This window comes from Penicillium canariense (genome assembly GCF_028826845.1).
Source record: "Penicillium canariense strain IBT 26290 chromosome Unknown utg000003l_segment0_segment0, whole genome shotgun sequence".
NCBI lineage: Eukaryota > Fungi > Ascomycota > Eurotiomycetes > Eurotiales > Aspergillaceae > Penicillium > Penicillium canariense.
In genome coordinates, this window is record NW_026622730.1 from 3133408 (window position 1) to 3152479 (window position 19072).

The window sequence follows — 19072 nt, forward strand, 5'->3', positions numbered from 1 at the left end:
GCCCGCTGGAACTCTCCTTCTCTCCGGACCCCAGCTCACAACACCCTCTTCCCTCCCCCCCCTCCTCTCCCCCCCTTCACCAACCGTCCCCTCAAAGGGCATCTGAAAAGATGTTGTCGGCTCCCGTTAAATCGGCGAAGCGCATCTCCTCCCTCTTTTCGCTGGGTTCACACAAGGACCAGAACACGCCCGGTTCCCCGGCCTCGCCGGCATTCAATGGCTCGGCAGACCTTGCACAGGACAGGAGGCAACGAAGCAGTTCGCGACCGACACGACATGTCTCGACGCCCAATGCAGTGTTCTCAGAACCAAGGACGGTCCCGAACGCCGGTCCCATGGAGCAGTTCGACCTGGAAAGCCTCCCGCCCCCACCATCGTTGCTGGCTGTGAACCAAGACCTCGCCAGCAGCGCTCCCGGCTCGCCCACCGATTCTCGCCCTCGCAGCAGGGGTCGCGACATGACTCGACCTTCCAGTTCGGCCGGGTTGGCTATCCCAGGTGCCACACCCGACTCCCGCCCAGGCACGCCATCGAAACGCCGTAGTTGGATGCCGGGTATGATGGGTCGGTCGCGAGCAAGTTCGGTGGACAAGCGGGTACCAACCCCTGCCATTCCCAGTGCCTGGATCGCCGGGTTGGAGCAGAAGGTGGTCTACGATATGGGGCCTTTGTCGAGGGGTGAACAGGTACGTGAGAAAGGGTTTTTTGAGCTCAAACTGGGAACTCGGCTGACAATTGACGCTTGCCCAGATCGCTGAGCTGTGGAACGAGCAAGGTGACACCTTTGTCTACTTGTTCCCCCAAAACACCGGCCGATCTCCTTCCTTCAAAGTCGATTCCACCGTCTTTGCCGAATCCCCTTCTCTTACTTACCTCGCCCGCGGCCCCGATTCTAAGCAGACTGGCCTGGAGCAGCCCACGCGCTCCCTTTCGCTTCAGAATCCGATTTCCCCGCCATTGACCCCGCAGGAACGGCCTGTAGACGACGATGACAATGATAGTTCGGGGAGCCAGCGAATGGCCTTTGTGGACGACGGTCCAGATGACGTCCAGGAGTTGCACCTTTACCTGCCCATTCCGCTGAACAGCGACGTCTCCAGCCCTCAATCTCGGCTCTCTCAAGAAGATTTGGAGACCCTGCTCTTGTTCCGCAATCTTTTTGCTTTCCTGCTGGGCCAATCACTCATCGCTACACCCAAGTCTGGATCTCTCTTCAGCATCTTCATGGATGTGGCGGTCCTGCTGTCCCGGTTCGAGTTTTCTAACCTGGATGGATCCAATTTCGGTGAAACAGCCACCTCGAGCTTCAGCAACTACTGCGACGAATTGCGTCTGGCTGACGTGCGAAAGAGCCGTGAGAAGACTATTGAAGCCATTGTGCTGGGTGAGCGACTCCGGTACTACCCGCTGTACCTGGAAGGATTCGTGCACGGTGTTGGCAAGCTAGATGAGATCAAGCAGCTGCGGAGCCCAAAATACACGTATATCCACCCGATCACCCAAAAGCGCCTGGAGCGTGGTTTCATCGACCTGGATTCGCGTCTGCGGGGCCTGTACGGCAAACTGGAGGACTTTGATTTCCCCTCGGTCTTCTCGGGGTTTGCAAACTCGACCACCTCGGCGGAGAGCAAGGTCATTCGCTTCAAGAACTGGAAGGCCGGCTTCCTCGAGTTCCGACGCTTTACCATCAACTTCTACCGCACTAAGTACGGCTCTTGGCCGCCCAAGGCTCGCTCTAAGAAAAACGAATTCGAAGAGAGCGGACTGAACCGCCAACTGCTCCTGGATTTGTATAGTGACTTTACTGATCTATATGATCTGCTGGTCGACCGCACCGCTCTCACTACCCGCACCATCGATTCCTCTAGTGCCGGTGGTGATCCTTCGTCCACTGACCTGAGAGAGGTCACCTCGCGTGCTCTGCGCCATGTGCTGAGTGAGTATGACCGCAGTACTCCTCCCGTCCTGCCTCCTATTCCGTTCGACATTCCCCAGCTGCCGTCGGTACAGGGGTTGCACCGCAAGCCGCTGGACGCCAAGAAGGAGGCCAAGTACCGTGCCAAGAAGCTTAAGAACTCTGACATCAACTCCGTCCTCATGGACTCTTACACTCGCGAGAGCATGCGGCCCACCGCCTTCATTGAAAGCTTTATGCAATTTGAGCGACGGTGTGCCAGTGGTAAGAGTGTAGAAGATCTGCATGATCTGCGCTGCGGACAATGGATTTTTCTCTACGCTGTCATTCAGTCTCTGCCCATGCTGGTTGTCGACGTTCCCGAGGTTCGCTTCACAGACGGCGTGGAGTACTTCCTCTGTATTGCCCCTCGCGGTGGTGCCCCCTGGATTCACAATGACACCAAGACTGCTCGTGCCTGGTTTGGTGTGGCTGGTGGTGCTGGTGTTGTCAGCCTGCCGTCTGACGTTGTTATCAACGGTGTTGAAGGTGTCTACCGACGCAGCCACTGCTGGCAAGTGGCCGAGCAATGGGCCGAGGCCGGCGCCCTTATTGAACCCCCAATGGTTGAGGATGCATACGAGGAGAATGAGTCTTCCATCTCATCTCCTTACCAAGGCCATCAGTCATCTGCCGGGTCCTCCTCCGATCCGCACCCGCCTTCGATGATGGCTCATCCCGGGGGTGGTCTTACACCTCCCCCCTGCCATCCCTCGCACTCGTTCCCCTGGTACCGCTCAACGCTCCGACAACCGCCAATCAATCTACCCTGGTCTGGAGGCCTTGCCGCTTCCCGCCGGGATTGCTCCCATTGAGCCTCCCACTCGCCCTATCAGCCGGTTCAACCGGAACATGAGTTTCGACGACATCTTGAAGGAGGTGCCCAAAAAGGACAAGAAGAAGCACTAAATGACTTCTGGCCTGGTGGTGTTTTCTTCAACGCCCCCCTCTTTCTTCGGACCTTTTCTTTTTCCCCCTTTTTCACCTTTTTTTGATTGTTTGTTGATAGGCGCATATTTGTGACATGAACCACAACGGGTTGGATAGGCGCGATGCACAGGGATGCGAAGAGCATAAAAAGCAACCTCTTAATTTACTGGGAGAGAAGCATGGAGGGAGCACACAGCACCATATCATAATTATTCAGCATATCAGCATCAGCATTTCCGGAGGATGGAAACCGGGTTCTCTGTCTCTTTCTTGTGGTCTTTCATTTTCTTTCCCTCTACGTTTTGCCTTTTTACTTTCTTTCTGACGTGCTGGATTCCCCCTCTGCTTCTCGTAATACGATTTCTGATCCGCCGGAGACCGCCCGATAGAAAATAGATTCCAATATCTGCATAATGGAAAGGTGTACGAGGATTCTTCTGAGATTGATTTGTGTTTACTTGCAGGGTTGTGTAGTTGTGTGGTATCCAGCACTGTGTATTTGCGTCTGTTGTCTTGCTTCCCGTGGGAGGAAGCTGAACCATGGAACCAGCTGCTCATCCATCCAACTGTATCCCACAGCCTCGGCGATTTCTATCCCCATCTCCCCAGCCTCACCATCCTGTTCTCGACATGCAAGGCTTGACTTGACATTGTGATCGACAGAGCAAGCAGGACTCGCCGCTCAACAGGCATCTGTGCTCATGTTCCACACGCCAAGTGGCCGCTGCCCATTAAAAAAGGAGGCAATACGAGGCGCAGCAGCCACAGCGGCGACAGCCAAAATGGAGACAGCGTCCCGTCTAGATCAAGGGGGGAAATGTTCTGTCTGTGTAATTAACTTGTTAGTTAGCGCAAACCTTTTCCTTACCTAATAATGGTCCCCCGATTCCTCTAGTGCCGAGTCCTCGACGATCTCAACTTTCGTCCCGCGCTCAACGCCCTCGAAGATCGCACTCGGGCCACGAACACCACCGACCTCGGAAACATTCCGGCAAGACAGAACGATGGAATAGCCCGTCCAGCGAACACCCACTGGCCACGTCTCGTCGGTCACACACCGTCCCTCTAAACCATGGCCCGCACCTCCAGCATGGCCAGTAACGGGCACGAGCGCCTGGAGCCACGACTGGTCCGGGCCGCCGAGAACAACGACCTCGAGTCCCTTCGCAAGGTCATCGCACTAGCGCGCGAACATGACCAGTTCAGTGACAACTTCCTGCGTGTAGGTCTCATGCGCAGCGCCGAGCGGGGCTGCGTCGCTGCGACTGAGTTCCTTCTCCAGCTCGGCGCGAAGACAGATGTATCGGGCGGCCGGACATCGCCGCTGCTTCGCGCCGTCGACCGCGACCACTACCAGATCGTACGCCTACTGCTGGACCACCGCGCTTCGCTGGATACTACAGACAAGGATGGGCGCACGGCACTGATGACGGCGGCGTGGAAGAACCATGCGGACGTGCTGCAGCTATTGATTATGCGCGGCGCGAATGTAAATGCGAGGGATCATCGGAAGCGTAATGCGCTGCATAATCTGGCGGCGGATAAGGAGTGTCTGTGGGGGTGGGGTGATGAGATTGTTATGTTGTTGTTGAAGACGGATTGTTGCATTGAGGGGATTGATGGGCAGGACGAGCTGGGGAGGACGCCGTTGCATTGGGCTTGCGCGTCGGGGAATTGGAGGCTTGCGGAGCTGCTCTTGACGAGGTCTGATGGGCCTAAGGCAGAGATTGATGCTGTCGAGTTGAGAGGGAAGACCGCGTTGCATATTGCGACGGCGCATGATCGAGCCGACATTGTGCAGCTGCTTTTGCAGCACGACGCTGCGGTGAATGCCTGCAGTGATGGTGGATGGACGCCGCTCCATAATGCCTGTGAACGCGGCTGCGCGGCGATTGTGCGCATTTTACTTCGTGCTGGCGCGCATATCAATAGCCAGCTCTTGAATGGAGTGACGCCTCTGCATCTTGCGGCGCAAGGCGGCCATACGGAGGTTGTCGAGTGTTTGCTGGAGCGGCCGGACTTGAAGCGCCGCGTTCGGGACAACTTCGGTAGCACCCCTTTCTTGCGTGCGGCTCAATTCAAGCGGAAAGATATTGTTCTGCTCCTGGCCCCATTCAACAATGTTGAATCTCTGTCGGACGATGTGAAAGCTGCATGTGCGGCTTTCGATGCCACTGTCGTCGACTTCGGCAACTTCCACAATGAGAACCGCGTGGCGCGAATGTCGGTGTTCAACCTTTTATATGGCCGGGACCAGGACAATCCTCGAAAGCAAGCTGTGACTACAGTGCCGGCAGACAGCGGTGTAACCGACTTCCGCTGGATTCATCTCCCAGCAAATAACATGGCCTGGGTTGAGGCACTGCTCACCAAGTCATTCATCGAGGAAGGCGCGCATGACGTCGAAGGCTTCAAGGGTCTCGAGAAATCCTTCAACTATCAACATCGAGGCCAAAAGATCCACTCGCACTTTATGCGGCCTTTGTGCCAGAATACCCCCCGTTCGTTTAAGCGTCGAGAAGAGGAAAAATCAGAGGAGCAGCAGCAGCAGCAGCAGCCATCCGAGACTGCGCAGTCAATCATGATGGATGCAAGCTCTACATCCCGCAAACAAAAAGGGCCCGGTAGCAAAGTCGAGCGGGTTGATTCACACTCGCACGATGAAAGCACCGGGGGTTCGTCGGGGAAAAAAATAAAAAACAAGAAGGCTGGCAAATCTGGAAGCAACCCTGGAACACCCAAATCCGAGGTCAAAAGCAAGTCGCCGTGGGGCCCGAATGACAAGCAGGCTCGCTCGTCTCCTCTTTCTACATCGACTCTCTGCCGAGATCCCCAAGGTGGTCTTCTCTCGGGATGCAATGTATGTGTGTTCATGCCTTATCTGCATTTTGAAACTGCGGAGCGGAGACAGAAAATGCAAGAAGCAATCCAGCGTGCTGAGATGTTGTGCTTTCAACCCAGTGGGATCAAAAGAGTCCGCACCCGCGATGAAATGCTAATCGATGCACATCTGTCGTCTTCCACGACCTCGCTGCATGTCCGCCGAACATTAGACCAGTTTTTTTATCCAAATATCGACACCCAGAGTCGAGACCAGGATCAGGTGGTTTACCGATACCAGACCAAGGGCCCTGGGCGTGACGGACCGGGCACAGATCCCAAGATCTTCATGGTTGATCAACTATGGATGTGGATTCTTGGTACCAACCTCATTGTGACCAGTTTCCCACAGCGATGGGACCAGCCGAAGAATGATCCGCTCAATGTGTTGGATGGAATTATTGGGGACATCAACTCTAAGACTCGGGATCCCGTCAAGTCGGTGTACGACTTGGCAATTATTATCACCAACCGATGCTCGGGTGTTTTTGACCGCCACCGGCTAGGGGATGACGAGTATCAGTTTCTAGATATGTTTGAGTCTTCTATCGGCATTGCAACTGATCGAGAGACGCTTCTCTTCAACCGCTTCAACCGTGCATCTGTGCAAGCGTCTTGCTGGCTGAAGAGTCATCGCAAACTGAATCGCTCCTTGCGCAGCTCTGCCCAATCGGTTTCTGGCCGCGATGCGGCTGAGCAGGACAACCCAGCCGATGACGAGGATCTTTATCTAGACGATGGTCAGCCGCTTTTCGTCGACCGTCTTCTAGACATTGGCGAAGAAACCGATCTCCTGGCCGAGACTAAAGATATTCGAGATGAGTTGAATATGATTCGCACTGTGCTGGACCACCAGAAACATGTTTTGGTCGACTTCCAGGAGGTTATCTGCGAAATCTTTCAGGGCCAGCACCGTTCCCAAGTCGAAGTTAAGAAACGCTTCAAAGACCAGCAACGCATGATTGACATGCATCTCAAAGACATTGACCGCATGGACAAACAAGCCGAGCGCATCTACCACTCCATCACCGACCTGCTCGACCTGAAGCAGAAACATGCCAACGCCTTTGAGGCCCGCTTCGCTCGTGATCAGGCAGCAGGTACCACCAGGCAGAGCAAGACCATCATGGTCTTCACCATTGTCACCATCATCTTCCTGCCGCTGTCCTTCATCACGTCGATTTTTACCATCAACATGAAAGAATTCCAGGACTTGAATCTCGGATATGTTGCCCGATATACCTTCGGGGTTGGCTTCGCCATTTCCATACCGCTCATTCTGGTCGCGCTGTCCGTAGACGACATCAGCGATTTCTTCCGAATAGGAACCCTCCGAGGCCGGCTTTGGTTATCTCGAAAAGAACAACCTGCGCCAGCGGCCGAACGCGGCAATGGGCCGCTGCCAGCACTTGAGATTGAGAAAATTCTTAGTCTGGCACGAACACGGAGAAGCGGGGAGCTAGACTCCGGGCCAAGCTTGCTGCCTGTTTCCAGTCGCGGCACGGCCTCGAGGGGGCCGCCTGATCTCTATCCTGCTGGTTTGGGGAATGGGTTGGTGCGAAAGAGCCACGACGTTCGCCGCAGTGTGGAATACAGACCTTATTCATGATGGTATGATGTACGATTTTTTGGATTTTTTTGGAAGGATGGGCCCATATGATTCCCCGATCTTTGATGTCTGTTCTTACCCGTCACAAAAGTTGAATATCCCCGTATATAGCGCCAAATGCAACCCATTGAATGCTTCAAAACGATGACAGAACGCCCAACAAGTACCAACCACAACCCTGCAAGTCACTCCCTACAGCTGAACAGCCTCGCTGTACTCGGAGTGCCGCCGATTGCCTCCCTTGCCATCCCCAAGAATTCCCGCGGGGTGATACACGTTCATAACAACCATGGCGATAAACATCAATAGCGCGTCGAAAATATACCCAAACGCCTCATGGGTCATGATATACCCGTCAAAGCCATCCTTGTACTCGACAAGTCGGAAAATACACCTGATCAAGATCAAAGCGCTGACCACGTACAGCGCCAGTAGAACGGTTACCCAGTTGCGCTGCCGCCAACCCTGGACACTAGTCTCTGCGCGCTCATGCCGCGATTTGGGAGTGGGGTGCTCGTTAATGCGGACGTGGAAGATTGCGGCGACAATGACGAAGAACCCGAAAAAAGCAGCTGGACGACCAGGCCGCCGATCACGACGTTGGAGCCCATTTGGCGAGTGCTGGTACTGCCCGCCGCCATGAGGCCACCACCGGCAGATTGAAGCAGGAAGGAGAAAACGTCGCCCGACACGAAGATCTTGGTCATCCAGCGGACGCGAATCAGGCTCAGGTTCCCGGCGCGAAGGTAGGTGACGGTCCGGCCGAGAACCATATACACCGAGGCGGCGTATAGCGGCGGCGCGAGCAGGATCAAGACCGATTGTAACGCGTAAACGGTCACGGAGGTGAGGTCATTGCGGGCGACGACGCGGCAGATGTATCCGACGATCTGAACTATAGATTGTCGGACAAGTTAAGTTAGGATTCGGACCGTAGTCCCAGCGTCCAATGAGTTTAGAGTCGAGGGAATCATACAGAATCCGCCCACCACAAATGGAATAAAGTACCAGCATCGTTCCCTGGTCAATTGGAATACATGAAAGAAGGTTGTGCCAGCGAAGAGGATAATGAAGATGATTCCTGCCGCGAGGGACGGGATATACCCATACAGATTGTCGGCGTTCATATTTCTCTGTTTCTCTAATGCGGCAGGGCTTCTCGAGGAGTGTCTGGACTGCTACGGCATTGTTTCGAGGGACTGCGGGTTTATATAAATTCCTTTGCATCCAGATCCTCCATCGCTTAACGACCAGACCCATCGCTACAGCCACAGTCACTAACTGCTCTATTCGCGCCAAGCATCGGGGGTTAGGATTGATTTCTTACTCCGGGATCCACTTGTGCCAGGCTGCGGGCCTAGCGGACTTGCGAATAAGCGGCCAGCGCCGTAGGTTGCGATGTTCCTATAGTGATTATTCACTGACAGCCCCAATTGAAGATCTGGCAATCGCACACTACTCCAATTCTCTGAACCAAAGAGGTGTGCTTCCATCATTAATTCGCACGATTTGTTCCTTGGGATGGGATGCTTTGAATATATCCCACGACAAGACGAGTGGGTCTGCCCACTTCCGAATTCGTATCCGTATCCGAATCCAGGCTCGAGTCCGTATTCGAACTCGAATTCTTTTATCTACCTAGTGTTAACCCTTCGCAATACCTGCAGGCCCGACTTCTCTGTAAGAGGCATAAGGTCTGGATCTTGTAATGGGACCTCGTAGGTCACATCGCAAGTCGCGCAACGGTTGTCCGGAATGCAAGTTGCGCCGGTTGAAGGTTTTTATTCCCACCTCTCATACCGGACTCTATTCTAACGCTGCTCTTAGTGCGACGAGCGCTATCCATGCTCGAATTGTGTTAAACACGCCATTCAATGCAGCTATGTCGCGCCTGTTGATCGCACGGAGTCGCCTGCCTCGAGCGCGTCCCCAGCCACACAATCGCAGCCTCAGTCGCAGCTACAGGCCCAGGCCCAGGTCAACCCGCCGGTCTATTCACATTCCCAACTTGGCAGCTATGCACCAACTCCTAATAGCAGCTACCCTGGGATCCTTGCTAATTCAGAGATTGAGTTTGAGTCCGACGGAACATTAGATTTTGTGGGTATTCTGCCCAGTTCACCGCAGGATGCCTTGGGCTTGAAAGAAGATTGGGGCCTGGACTTGGAGTTGATGCACCATTATTGCACAGTGACGTGCAACACCCTGACGATACGCGAGGACGTACGACATGTCTGGCGCGCCATCATGCCTACAGAAGGCTATTCTAATAAATATGTCATGCATGGTATCCTCGCCATCGCCGCGGTCCACCGTGCATATCTCTACTCAGCCTCAGCCCAGAAGGAAAAATACATCAAGGCATCTGCGTATCATCTCGCGACAGGGCTGAAAGAGTTTCGGGAAATAATTGCATCGCCTGTGGACCCCGAAAACTGGCAACCGGTCTTCTGTTTCGCTTCCATGATCTCGGTATATCTTTGCACTGTGCCGATCCGACTGGGGGTGCCTCAGTGGCCGAACCCGATTACAAATGTGATCGACCTGTTTGCCAGTATCAAGGGTATGCAGGCAATTATGAATCCTTTCTTGCCATCGCTGAGGAGGACGCAGCTTGCGCCCCTTGCAAATTCTATTTCGCTGGAAAGTGAAATGCGCGTTCATAGGTAAGCGCTGTGCCCCTGGGCTATGTGATGTCTTTTCGGGATTCGCGAAGCTCAGATTACCGCAGTCCTTCTCTTGCTGCGCAATCACTTTTGCCAGCCGATATCTGGACCCAGATCGCCCGTCTTCAGCAGTTCATCGACGACTACCCATTTTCCCCGCCCTCCACGGCAGGCAACTCACCCGAGAAATACTCCGAGCATCGAAAGGATTACGAATCGGCTCTCAAATTCTATAAGAACTCCACTCGGCAGTTGGAACTCGCTGGGCCAAATGTGGAAGTCGGCATGGTTTTCTCCTGGGCCTACCCGCTTTCGAAGCAGTTCCATGAGGACTTGCGCGCGAACCACCCTGCGGCGCTGGTCGTTCTTGCACATTTCTGTGTGCTGCTGCAGGCCGTCGACCACTTCTGGTATCTGCATGGTATGGCCCGCCAGGTTCTGGAGGACATTGAGAGGCAGATGCAGCCCGGGTTCCGAGATTGGTTGGTTTGGCCAAGACGGTGGGTATTGGGAAGATGATTTCCTAGTGTTTCACCTTTCTCGGTGATTGGATGGACTGCACAGATGCTGTTGCCATCCAGTCACCTGATAGGGAAGCTTGGTGAAGGTTATTCGTTGTGCTCAACATACAGGCCATCGCCTTTAAGGCAAGGCGGGTATGCTATGCCGTCCACACGATGCAGCCTGCGACCCTGACACGATTCCTGAGAATCGCATCGCAAAGTTGGAAGGGAGCTCTCTCATTGTTTGGCGAAGATGCAATCACGTTGAAACTCTATACCCTAGTGCTGTTGGCCCTACCAAAATGGATGAATGCGTAGGCAAAGATGGAATGTGGAACGTCACGATTTAACCCGATACCTTTTCACAGGTTCATCGCGGCCTTCTCAGCAATCAAAACTCGCAGGATGGGTGGATCTCAGTAGAAAGAAGAAGAAAAATGAAACAATATTAGATTTTTGCGGGGAACCGTCCCCGATAAGCTCCCAGACCAGAAGGGCCATCGTAGATCTGCTGCTCTAATAAACGGGTATTGATCTAGGAGAAACTGGATGTCAGAGGCCAGTCCCTTCAAATGCCAAACTGAAATGCAAATATCACACTTACATGTTGCATTCCAAGTTGATCCAGTCGTTGCACCCCCAGAAGGCGCATGCAGGTTTTGGTCTCATCGGCCAAGACTGAGAAATCTAGTCAGCACATTCTCTCGGGCAACGGCCGTTATGCTTGCGTTCACTGACTCTGCAATGTCCTCTTCACTCCATCCACTCCTCCCGCGGCCAGCCCCCACAGCGGAGGCCGGCCAAGACCAACACCTCGCGCCCCCAAGCAAAGCGCCTTGACTACGTCTGTTCCTCTCCTGACCCCGCCATCAATCCAGACTTCCACTTTGTCAAAGACCTCCGGGCAATATTTCCGCATTTCAAGCAGGGTGTGTACAGCTGGCGGAGCTGTATCAAGAGATCGCCCGCCGTGATTAGACAGTACAATTCCTTTCACCTGGGAGTTATGCAAGGCGGCAATATAGGCATCTTCGTGAGTCTGGATCCCTTTGAGAACGACCGGCAGGCTGGTGTGTTTGGCCAGCCAGGCAAGTGTCTCCGTCCATGTTAGCGACGGATCAAACCCCGCAAAAACCTGCTTCTCAGGCACTGGCTCTGAACCTTCGGGAGACTCCATCGCTGTGAGCTCGTTGATGACATTGCCACCGCGCTGGTCGTCTTCTCGTTTCCCCATCACCGGAGTATCAAGCGTCAGAACCAAGAACTTGATGGCGCTCAGCTTGTTGACGCGAGCGATCATTTTCTCGCTTTTGGTTCGATCGTCTTGCACATATAGTTGCCAGCCAAACGTTTGTCCGGGTACGGCGTTGGCAACGATCTGCTCCGGCGTCATGGAGGCGCTGTTCGATATGATCTGCAGGGCTCCAAAGCCGCCGCACGCTTCGGCGATTCCTGCTTCGCCAGATGGATGTCCGAGCCGCGCTTGGGCGGCCGGCGCAACGTAGATAGGCATGGAGACCTGGTTTCCTAGTAACGTCGTTTCTAAACTACATTCGGTGCAGTCAATGAAGACCCTGGGCCGTAAGAGGATCGAACGAAATGCCTCGGTGTTGAAGCGCTTGGTGATTTTGTCGTCGGCAGCCGAGTAATAGTATGCCCATGCTTTCTTGCTCGCCTTCTTCGTAGCCAGTTCTTCGATCTCGTCCATGTTGAGGAGACTTTGAACTGGAGGATGATTTTCGGGCTTCTCTATGCCGCCAAGCTGCGGCTCTACCGCGCTTATCGTCGAGGGGTCAACATTGCCCAGCAGCGCCTCGGGACGGAGATTCTCCTCGAGCGTGCCGGCAGGGTGAACCGGGTCAAATTCCTCGGTTGCATCTTTGCCTGCGAGCTTGAGGATGACATTGGCACCCCCGGGTGGTCCTTGACAAAGTCGGTTACCTTTACGCAACATTAAGCTCTCTACTCCGTAGGTGGGGCAATCGCAGTTGCGCAAGCAATAACACACTTACATCGTACACCTTGCCATATAGAATGACCCAACAGCTTTTGCGAGTGTTGTGCTCCGCCACTACATATGAGTCAGCCAGCTCGATATTCCATATTCCGCGTAGGGGTCCTGGTATTGAGATATCAGCAAAGTACCTTCGGTGGCAGTGAATACCTTCCCCATTTTGAGAATGCTGAGTTGACGGTTCGAAACAATGGATTTGCAGGTCAAGGTCACCCTAGCCACTTTCAACCCGTTCCTGCGCAATTAGCCGGAAGTAAAATGGAGTTTGGTTCCTCGGCCAGGGGTTGGGCTGCTTTTAGGGGTCTAGTGGGTTTAATCGGACTGCCCGCACGGTCCAATAGAAGATAGTGTCGAAGCGACACAATTGATAAAGGGATGCGATCGTGCGGGGTATCGGACGAAACACCGACAGCCAGCGTGCACCGCCAGTTCTGCTCACCGCAACTGGACTTCTCGGATTTATGAATATTTCGTCCTCCGGTAGCACTTTTATTAAACTGGCTATTAAATATTGTAACATGTACGGATGGTCTGGAATACACAAAGGGGGCATCGACACAATCAAACCGTCAATATGTCACAACAAGGAAAATCATTACCTGGTCTCCGAGTCACCAGGTGCCCTTGAAATAACTTGGATCTAGAACGCAAACTCGGGGCCCTGACCTTGGCCGCCAATACTAGTCGAATCACTTCGAGAAGCTGCTCCAATCGACCATGGCCAAGCCTCGCTGATCATCCGAAACCTCATGGCCTAGAGTGGGGAAAGATTGGTTTAGCAGGAAAGTAATTGACGATTTGAATTCAGCTCCGCTTACTTGCTAAATTTACAAAGCACTCCTACTTACAATCGTAACCTACAAGATTCTACGAGAATCTAGGAAGTCTGATAAGAAACTGTGGACGTATATCACCCCAATAAGGGCAGGCTATTAATTATTCACTCAGCAAAAGCACTAACTTGAAATCATCAAATACGACCCAAAACTCCAAAACTCCACATCACAAATTGTATCCTGGCCTAAAGCACAGGAACCTTGACATATTCCTTAGTCTCATCCTCATCCAAGTTGCTTTCGTCCGATCCCGGGGGAGTCATCGTCTCGCTAGCGCTTTCATCCACATGCATAGCATCCTTCTCGTTCACGACATTGCCGTCTTCAACGACAACCTTCTTCTTCGGCTCTGGCTCTGCTTCAATTCTCGGCAGGATCACATTCAGAATACCCTCCTCCAATTTGGCAGTGATCGCATCCACTGAAATGTTGGCAGGCGCCTCGTGAGTTCCGAGGCGGATTTCGCGCTCGAAAACACCAACCTCGCGGGACCGTTCCTCCACCGCTAGAGCTTGATGCAGGTCTTCGCTAATGCCAGGGCGATAGACGACACCGGCAAGGTGCAGAACAGACTCATCAGGGTCGTAGTCAATGCTGAGATCGTCCTTCTTGGCTCCAGGGAGGGAGACATGCACGGTATAGTTGGTGGGTGTGTCGAAGATATCCACGGATGGCACAAAGTCCACTCCGTCTGGAGTTGGACCGTTCAACTGGATTCCAAACTGGGAAGCGATATTGCGCAACACTTCAAAGTTTGGGAAGCCTGGTCCTGCGCCAAAGGGCGGTGCAGGGCCATCGTGGCGTCTGCCTCGGCCGCCACGGCCTCCCCAGTGGTGGCCGCCTCTTCCATGGTGACCAAATGGTCCAGCTCCAGGATGGCCACGGTGGCCTGGTCCGCAGCGGCCCCTGCCACCTCGTCCTCTACCTAACCCATGAGGACCGTCACGACCGGGGTGCTGGCCCTTGCCACACCGGCCGCGACAACGCGGTTCGTTGTCGGTCTCGATGTCAGAAGATACGCCTTTGTCATTCTCTGCATCACGGTTCTTCTCGGCAGAAGTGGATGGGCCAGCAGCCTGCTCGGTATTTTGGCCATCGGCAGCGGGTCTTTCAGAGTCCCGGGCATTATCGTCGGTTGACGGTCGGTTATCCCATCCCCAGAATGGAGAAGGTCCGTGATGGTGATAAGGATGGTGATGGTTGCCCGAGCCCCAGAAGGGAGGAGGGTGACGAGAGTGGTGGTGACCCCGAGGGGCAAAGAAAGGATGATCCTGGATGGATGAAGCCAGATAATCCCAGAACGGATTGGGTGGGTGGTTTAGATCATAGATGGAAGCCATCTTGATGTCACAACAGAATACAGACAAGATATTCTTATCTAAAGCAAAAGGTATTGGTTGAAAGAGGTTGGCTAGTGTAGTAATAACTCACAGGCGCAAGGAAGGTCGAAAGATAAAAAGATAGACCGGGTGGTGATCTGGTCTCTACAATAATGAATTCCTGGTTGCTTTTATACTTCACTTCTCGGGCTTAGGCAGCCACTATACTCGTCACCTCGGGGTTGGCTACAGCATCCCAGGTCTACGTACAACCACGTTGCCTTGAACGCGGAGCAATGCTATTCGCCGTCGGACTCTTGGGCGACCGAGCGTGAGTATCACATTCCCTGTTTTCTAAGCCATGTCCCTTCCGTAGACGATGTTCGAAAGCGATGGACGTGTCAGAGCTCGGAGAGGCAAATCAACATACAGTTTAAGTCCGAGGTGCTTCGGACGAGCTTCGGGTATTGCCATGTCCGAGCCCGCTTCTGGCTGTCTGACTCATGCCCCCGCGCCGCAATGCGCCACACAAGTGGCAAAGACCCGGGAAGTACGTGGCCTCGATCTAGCACAAAGCAAACAAGCTCCGGGTTCAAGGGGCTTGGATGCACTCAATACTGCACGGGCATGCAATTGATGGCGATTCTGAAGATACCTTGTTCGGTCCCGGTTGGCTCATCGCACAGCCGTAGAATATCTTCGAGTATCACATGACCCGCTACACTAAACAATCGCTGCTTACTCGTTTTCCGATTCACCCTCTCTCTTGATCCCTCCTAGCTTCATCCAATCCGTCATCGTTTCGCTACAATGCCCTCACTGCTCGCGAAGTTTCCAGTGTATATCCTCTCCTCTATCGTCCTATTGGGCGCCTCCTCCCGTCTCACCCATGGCCGGTATACCCCAGCCTGGTATGCATTCCAGGAATATCACACGCCAGACGATGGCTCGACAACGGCAAAAATCATACTTATTATCGACACACTTGTGGGTCTGGGGCTCCTTTTGGGGAAAGGAAGACTCAGGCTTTCTGCTGCGGCCATTAGCCTGATGTTTTTCGCTATAGGACTGGCGATGCAGGTCCAGGCCGGGAAACAATATGTTGGTGACCTAGCGTTGGTATTCTTGGGAGTAGCTGCCGTGGCAGTGTCATGGAAATAAAATGGATCGAAAACAGTTTCACCAACGTACTCTATTGGATTCTTTCCCGATTCCTATTCTCAAGCTCGCTAATCTATAAAAATACCAACTATACACCCGCTTCCTTCATGCCCCCAATAACTAACAGCAGCCTATGATAGCTGTAACATGCCGCTAATTTGAGCAGCCCCCTCGATGGGACTTAACCACGGCAATCGTCTTTCAGTGTATAACTCCGCCTCGGGCTTCCATTCATTCAAAAGTTGGGTATCAAATATTCCGGCCCGGACGACTGTAATCTTGTCAGGTTCTCCGTCGGAGTTAATCTTCCGTCCAAAAAGCGGCGTGCCTATCACTTTCATTAGATATTGTCTTCGTAAATCCAATCGTATAACACAGACCACAGTCAGGACAGAAATAATTCCTGATAGAATTTCCACTATCCGATGATTTTGCCACTTCTTTTGGGCTTCCAGAGATATCTAGTTCTGCAGTTTTGACGACAAAACTAAAGGAATAAGGACCCCCGGTAAGTTTGCGACAATCGAGACAGTGGCACAGTCCCTGGTAGATTAGGTTAGGTTAACAGAGAATCTTGAGTCCAGTAGGCGATACTAACCGACGCGGTAGGCTGACCATTATATTCAATTCGAATATTGCCGCAGAAACAGCTGCCAATAGCCATTTTGATTTCGATGGAGTAGGATCTGCTCTAGAACCGGTTCACGATGAAGATGTTGTAATAAGGTGGATTCGTATAGCCTAATGCGTTCAAACCGAATATGATCAAGCAGAATCAAAGTCAGAATGAAAAGATTGATTAAATACAGGGGGTGAGGGGGGTGATAAGCATAGGGCCGCCCATATGGGCGGCCTGTTGCCCGTACGACCGATACCCTCGGCGATTCTACTGTACACTCGTGCTCATGAAAATTCTAAATTTCTTTACTAAAACATAAGGGATGCGGTCTCCGGTGTGACCTCTCACTTGCTAGCGGTAAGTTACCGCTCCATGTTTCGACGAAGACTTTAAGAAATGCATATCCAGCCCTGGAGTTGACGATGTAGTTATTTATAACTTTCTATGTTGATATGAGTAAGCACGTGTTGGTTGAGCCCAACAATATAGTATTAGGCAACCCATTCCAACCATTCTGACCATTCCAACCATTATGACGATGGTTACCAATTACCATCACAGTTCTGCCGGAAATATAGAGCCGTGAACCAAAGTGATGTATGAATGAAGTCGCAAGAGTCTAGGTGTATATGGACTGTAATGTATAGACTACCGCCTTCTTACGCCACCCAGCGCGTTCAAGCTGCAACCTGCATAGCTTTGTCCAGCGAAACATTTCTCACATGTTTAACCCATTGGCTATACCTCTCCCGAATTAGGGTGCGATGTCTACCATGTTCCCTTTGTCGACGACACATGACGGAAGTCCGCAGTCCCCGATATTTCAGAAACGATTTTGTAACACATAATACTGTATCTTATACGAAATTTTGCCCCTCACTGTTGTCAGCCGGCCTTGAGATCCAGCAGTCTACGACTATCTCGAAAACCGACTGTCAAACGGCACTTTGGCACCAAGTCTATTTTCCTTCAAAGGTACACTTCGCTCGTGATATGAGCTGAATCCAGAGGCTCACAATGACCCTAACAAAACTGAACTTCATCACCGGAAACAAAAATAAGCTTGCCGAAGTGCGGGCTATCCTTGGTAGCGTTATTGAGGTAGACAACCAAGTAGCCGATATCCCTGAGATCCAGGGAACAATCGAGGAGATCGCCGAAGAGAAAGCCAGGCGCGCAGCTGAGGCGGTAACCTCTTCCTCAATTGTCTTTCTTCAAGTGGGGTGTGTTATCATCAGCTCACGGCGGAATAGATAAATGGACCTGTCCTGATTGAAGACAGTGCGCTCGAATTCCGTGCCCTTAATGGTCTCCCTGGACCCTATATGTATGTCTCCCAGTAGATCTGCTTCCCTCTGGTTCAATTGAGTCGTAACGAACGTCAAGCAAATACTTCCTCGATGCCTTAGGCCTCGAAGGCTTAAATCAGTTGCTTGATGGATTCGAGGACAGGACAGCTGATGCTGTCTGCACATTTGCGTTCTGTGAGGGGCCCGGGGCTAGGCCAATTCTATTCCAAGGAAAATCCACGGTAGAAATCTCATAGTTTTATTTCCTTAACTTGAGTCTGACTGCGTTTATATAGGGTACCATTGTGCGGCCACGAGGCCCCTTGAATTTCGGTAAGTGGGTATCTGATATTTCCTTACAAAAGCGTGATTTACAGTCTATGATTCTTTCCAGGCTGGGACCCTATCTTTGAGTATGATGGAAAGACCACCTTTGCTGAGATGAAGCCGGAGGAAAAGGTGAGATGCTATTCACTACCTATTTTTCTTTACGAGGAACATCGAAGACAGTCTTATACTAAATGACCTCGATCAGAACCTCATCTCTCACGGGTACAAGGCGCTGGTGAAATTGCAGCAGTGGCTGGCCGAAGCCAACAGAAACTAGTCATAGAAATAAATATAGCCACGAAAGTCTTGAGAGTCATCAGAAGCGACTCGTTCAATTCCAACCTATCTCCTTGATCCGCAATCTCTGCGACAGTAATGCTCTTCTCATTACTTTACAGGAGTGGGAGGTCAGATGAACCTTGTTGAAAACCAGCTGCATTAAAGCCGAGGTAATTTCTATATTGAGAAGGATGCACCTTACCCAATAGGATCCATCTAGATAACACTTGTGGCTACAAGTCGCGCATTTGATAGCTGTGATGCATCGCTGTGACATGATTGCTCGGGTGGGGCAGGGAAGCTCTTCTATCACAAGCCATCACATGACATCCTATATGAACAAAATATTCCCCCTTCCGCTCTACAGCCACCTAATTCCTAGATGATTCTACAGAGCTCATCTCAAAGCAATCTCTGTAATACCATGTGAATCCTCTTCTCGAGCGTCATGCCTGAATCTTCCGATTCACTCCTGTGGCACGTGCCAGTATTCTCACCGGCGGTCCGAAGGGTTCCGAGTTTCCCCTTAGAGATACGCCAGCGGCTAGCTCTAGAGGCCCTCCGCCGCGGTCAGCACCATAGGATGTCTACGGGAGCTCGAGAACCCGATTCCGGGTGGATTGCAGTGGAGCTGAGCAAAGAACGGTGTTTTTGACTTTTTTCGATCCGAGTGTTTCCTTCTC

The 19072-nt window shown here is 52.4% G+C and overlaps 8 protein-coding genes across 8 annotated transcripts; 4 read left to right on the forward strand and 4 right to left on the reverse strand.

Annotated features, from left to right (window-relative positions):
- Window positions 1–110: 110 nt before the first annotated feature.
- On the forward strand, window positions 111–2769 carry N7482_005987 (uncharacterized protein; the record flags this gene model as incomplete). The annotated part of the gene is made up of 2 exons (XM_056688112.1): window positions 111–686; window positions 751–2769. The coding sequence occupies 2 exons, from the start codon at window positions 111–113 to the stop codon at window positions 2767–2769; spliced, it is 2595 nt and encodes an 864-aa protein (XP_056543667.1).
- A 1187-nt stretch (window positions 2770–3956) lies between these two features.
- N7482_005988 (ankyrin repeat protein) lies at window positions 3957–7373 on the forward strand (the record flags this gene model as incomplete). The annotated part of the gene is made up of 1 exon (XM_056688113.1): window positions 3957–7373. One exon carries the CDS (start codon window positions 3957–3959, stop codon window positions 7371–7373), a length of 3417 nt encoding a protein of 1138 aa, XP_056543668.1.
- A 192-nt stretch (window positions 7374–7565) lies between these two features.
- Window positions 7566–8500, reverse strand: N7482_005989 (RTA1 domain-containing protein; the record flags this gene model as incomplete). The annotated part of the gene is made up of 3 exons (XM_056688114.1): window positions 7566–7945; window positions 8002–8268; window positions 8350–8500. 3 exons carry the CDS (start codon window positions 8498–8500, stop codon window positions 7566–7568), a joined length of 798 nt encoding a protein of 265 aa, XP_056543669.1.
- Window positions 8501–9081: 581 nt separating this feature from the next.
- N7482_005990 (Zn(II)2Cys6 transcription factor) lies at window positions 9082–10558 on the forward strand (the record flags this gene model as incomplete). Its single annotated transcript, XM_056688115.1, has 3 exons — window positions 9082–9150; window positions 9201–10039; window positions 10105–10558. 3 exons carry the CDS (start codon window positions 9082–9084, stop codon window positions 10556–10558), a joined length of 1362 nt encoding a protein of 453 aa, XP_056543670.1.
- Window positions 10559–10990: 432 nt separating this feature from the next.
- N7482_005991 (FMN-dependent alpha-hydroxy acid dehydrogenase) lies at window positions 10991–12715 on the reverse strand (the record flags this gene model as incomplete). Its single annotated transcript, XM_056688116.1, has 5 exons — window positions 10991–11077; window positions 11147–11220; window positions 11281–12465; window positions 12551–12613; window positions 12688–12715. The coding sequence occupies 5 exons, from the start codon at window positions 12713–12715 to the stop codon at window positions 10991–10993; spliced, it is 1437 nt and encodes a 478-aa protein (XP_056543671.1).
- An 862-nt stretch (window positions 12716–13577) lies between these two features.
- On the reverse strand, window positions 13578–14732 carry N7482_005992 (Hsp20/alpha crystallin family protein; the record flags this gene model as incomplete). Its single annotated transcript, XM_056688117.1, has 1 exon — window positions 13578–14732. One exon carries the CDS (start codon window positions 14730–14732, stop codon window positions 13578–13580), a length of 1155 nt encoding a protein of 384 aa, XP_056543672.1.
- A 1271-nt stretch (window positions 14733–16003) lies between these two features.
- Window positions 16004–16536, reverse strand: N7482_005993 (uncharacterized protein; the record flags this gene model as incomplete). The annotated part of the gene is made up of 2 exons (XM_056688118.1): window positions 16004–16333; window positions 16471–16536. The coding sequence occupies 2 exons, from the start codon at window positions 16534–16536 to the stop codon at window positions 16004–16006; spliced, it is 396 nt and encodes a 131-aa protein (XP_056543673.1).
- Window positions 16537–17508: 972 nt separating this feature from the next.
- N7482_005994 (non-canonical purine NTP pyrophosphatase) lies at window positions 17509–18387 on the forward strand (the record flags this gene model as incomplete). Its single annotated transcript, XM_056688119.1, has 6 exons — window positions 17509–17714; window positions 17774–17818; window positions 17878–18022; window positions 18077–18113; window positions 18175–18239; window positions 18316–18387. 6 exons carry the CDS (start codon window positions 17509–17511, stop codon window positions 18385–18387), a joined length of 570 nt encoding a protein of 189 aa, XP_056543674.1.
- Between the last annotated feature and the right edge of the window lie 685 nt (window positions 18388–19072).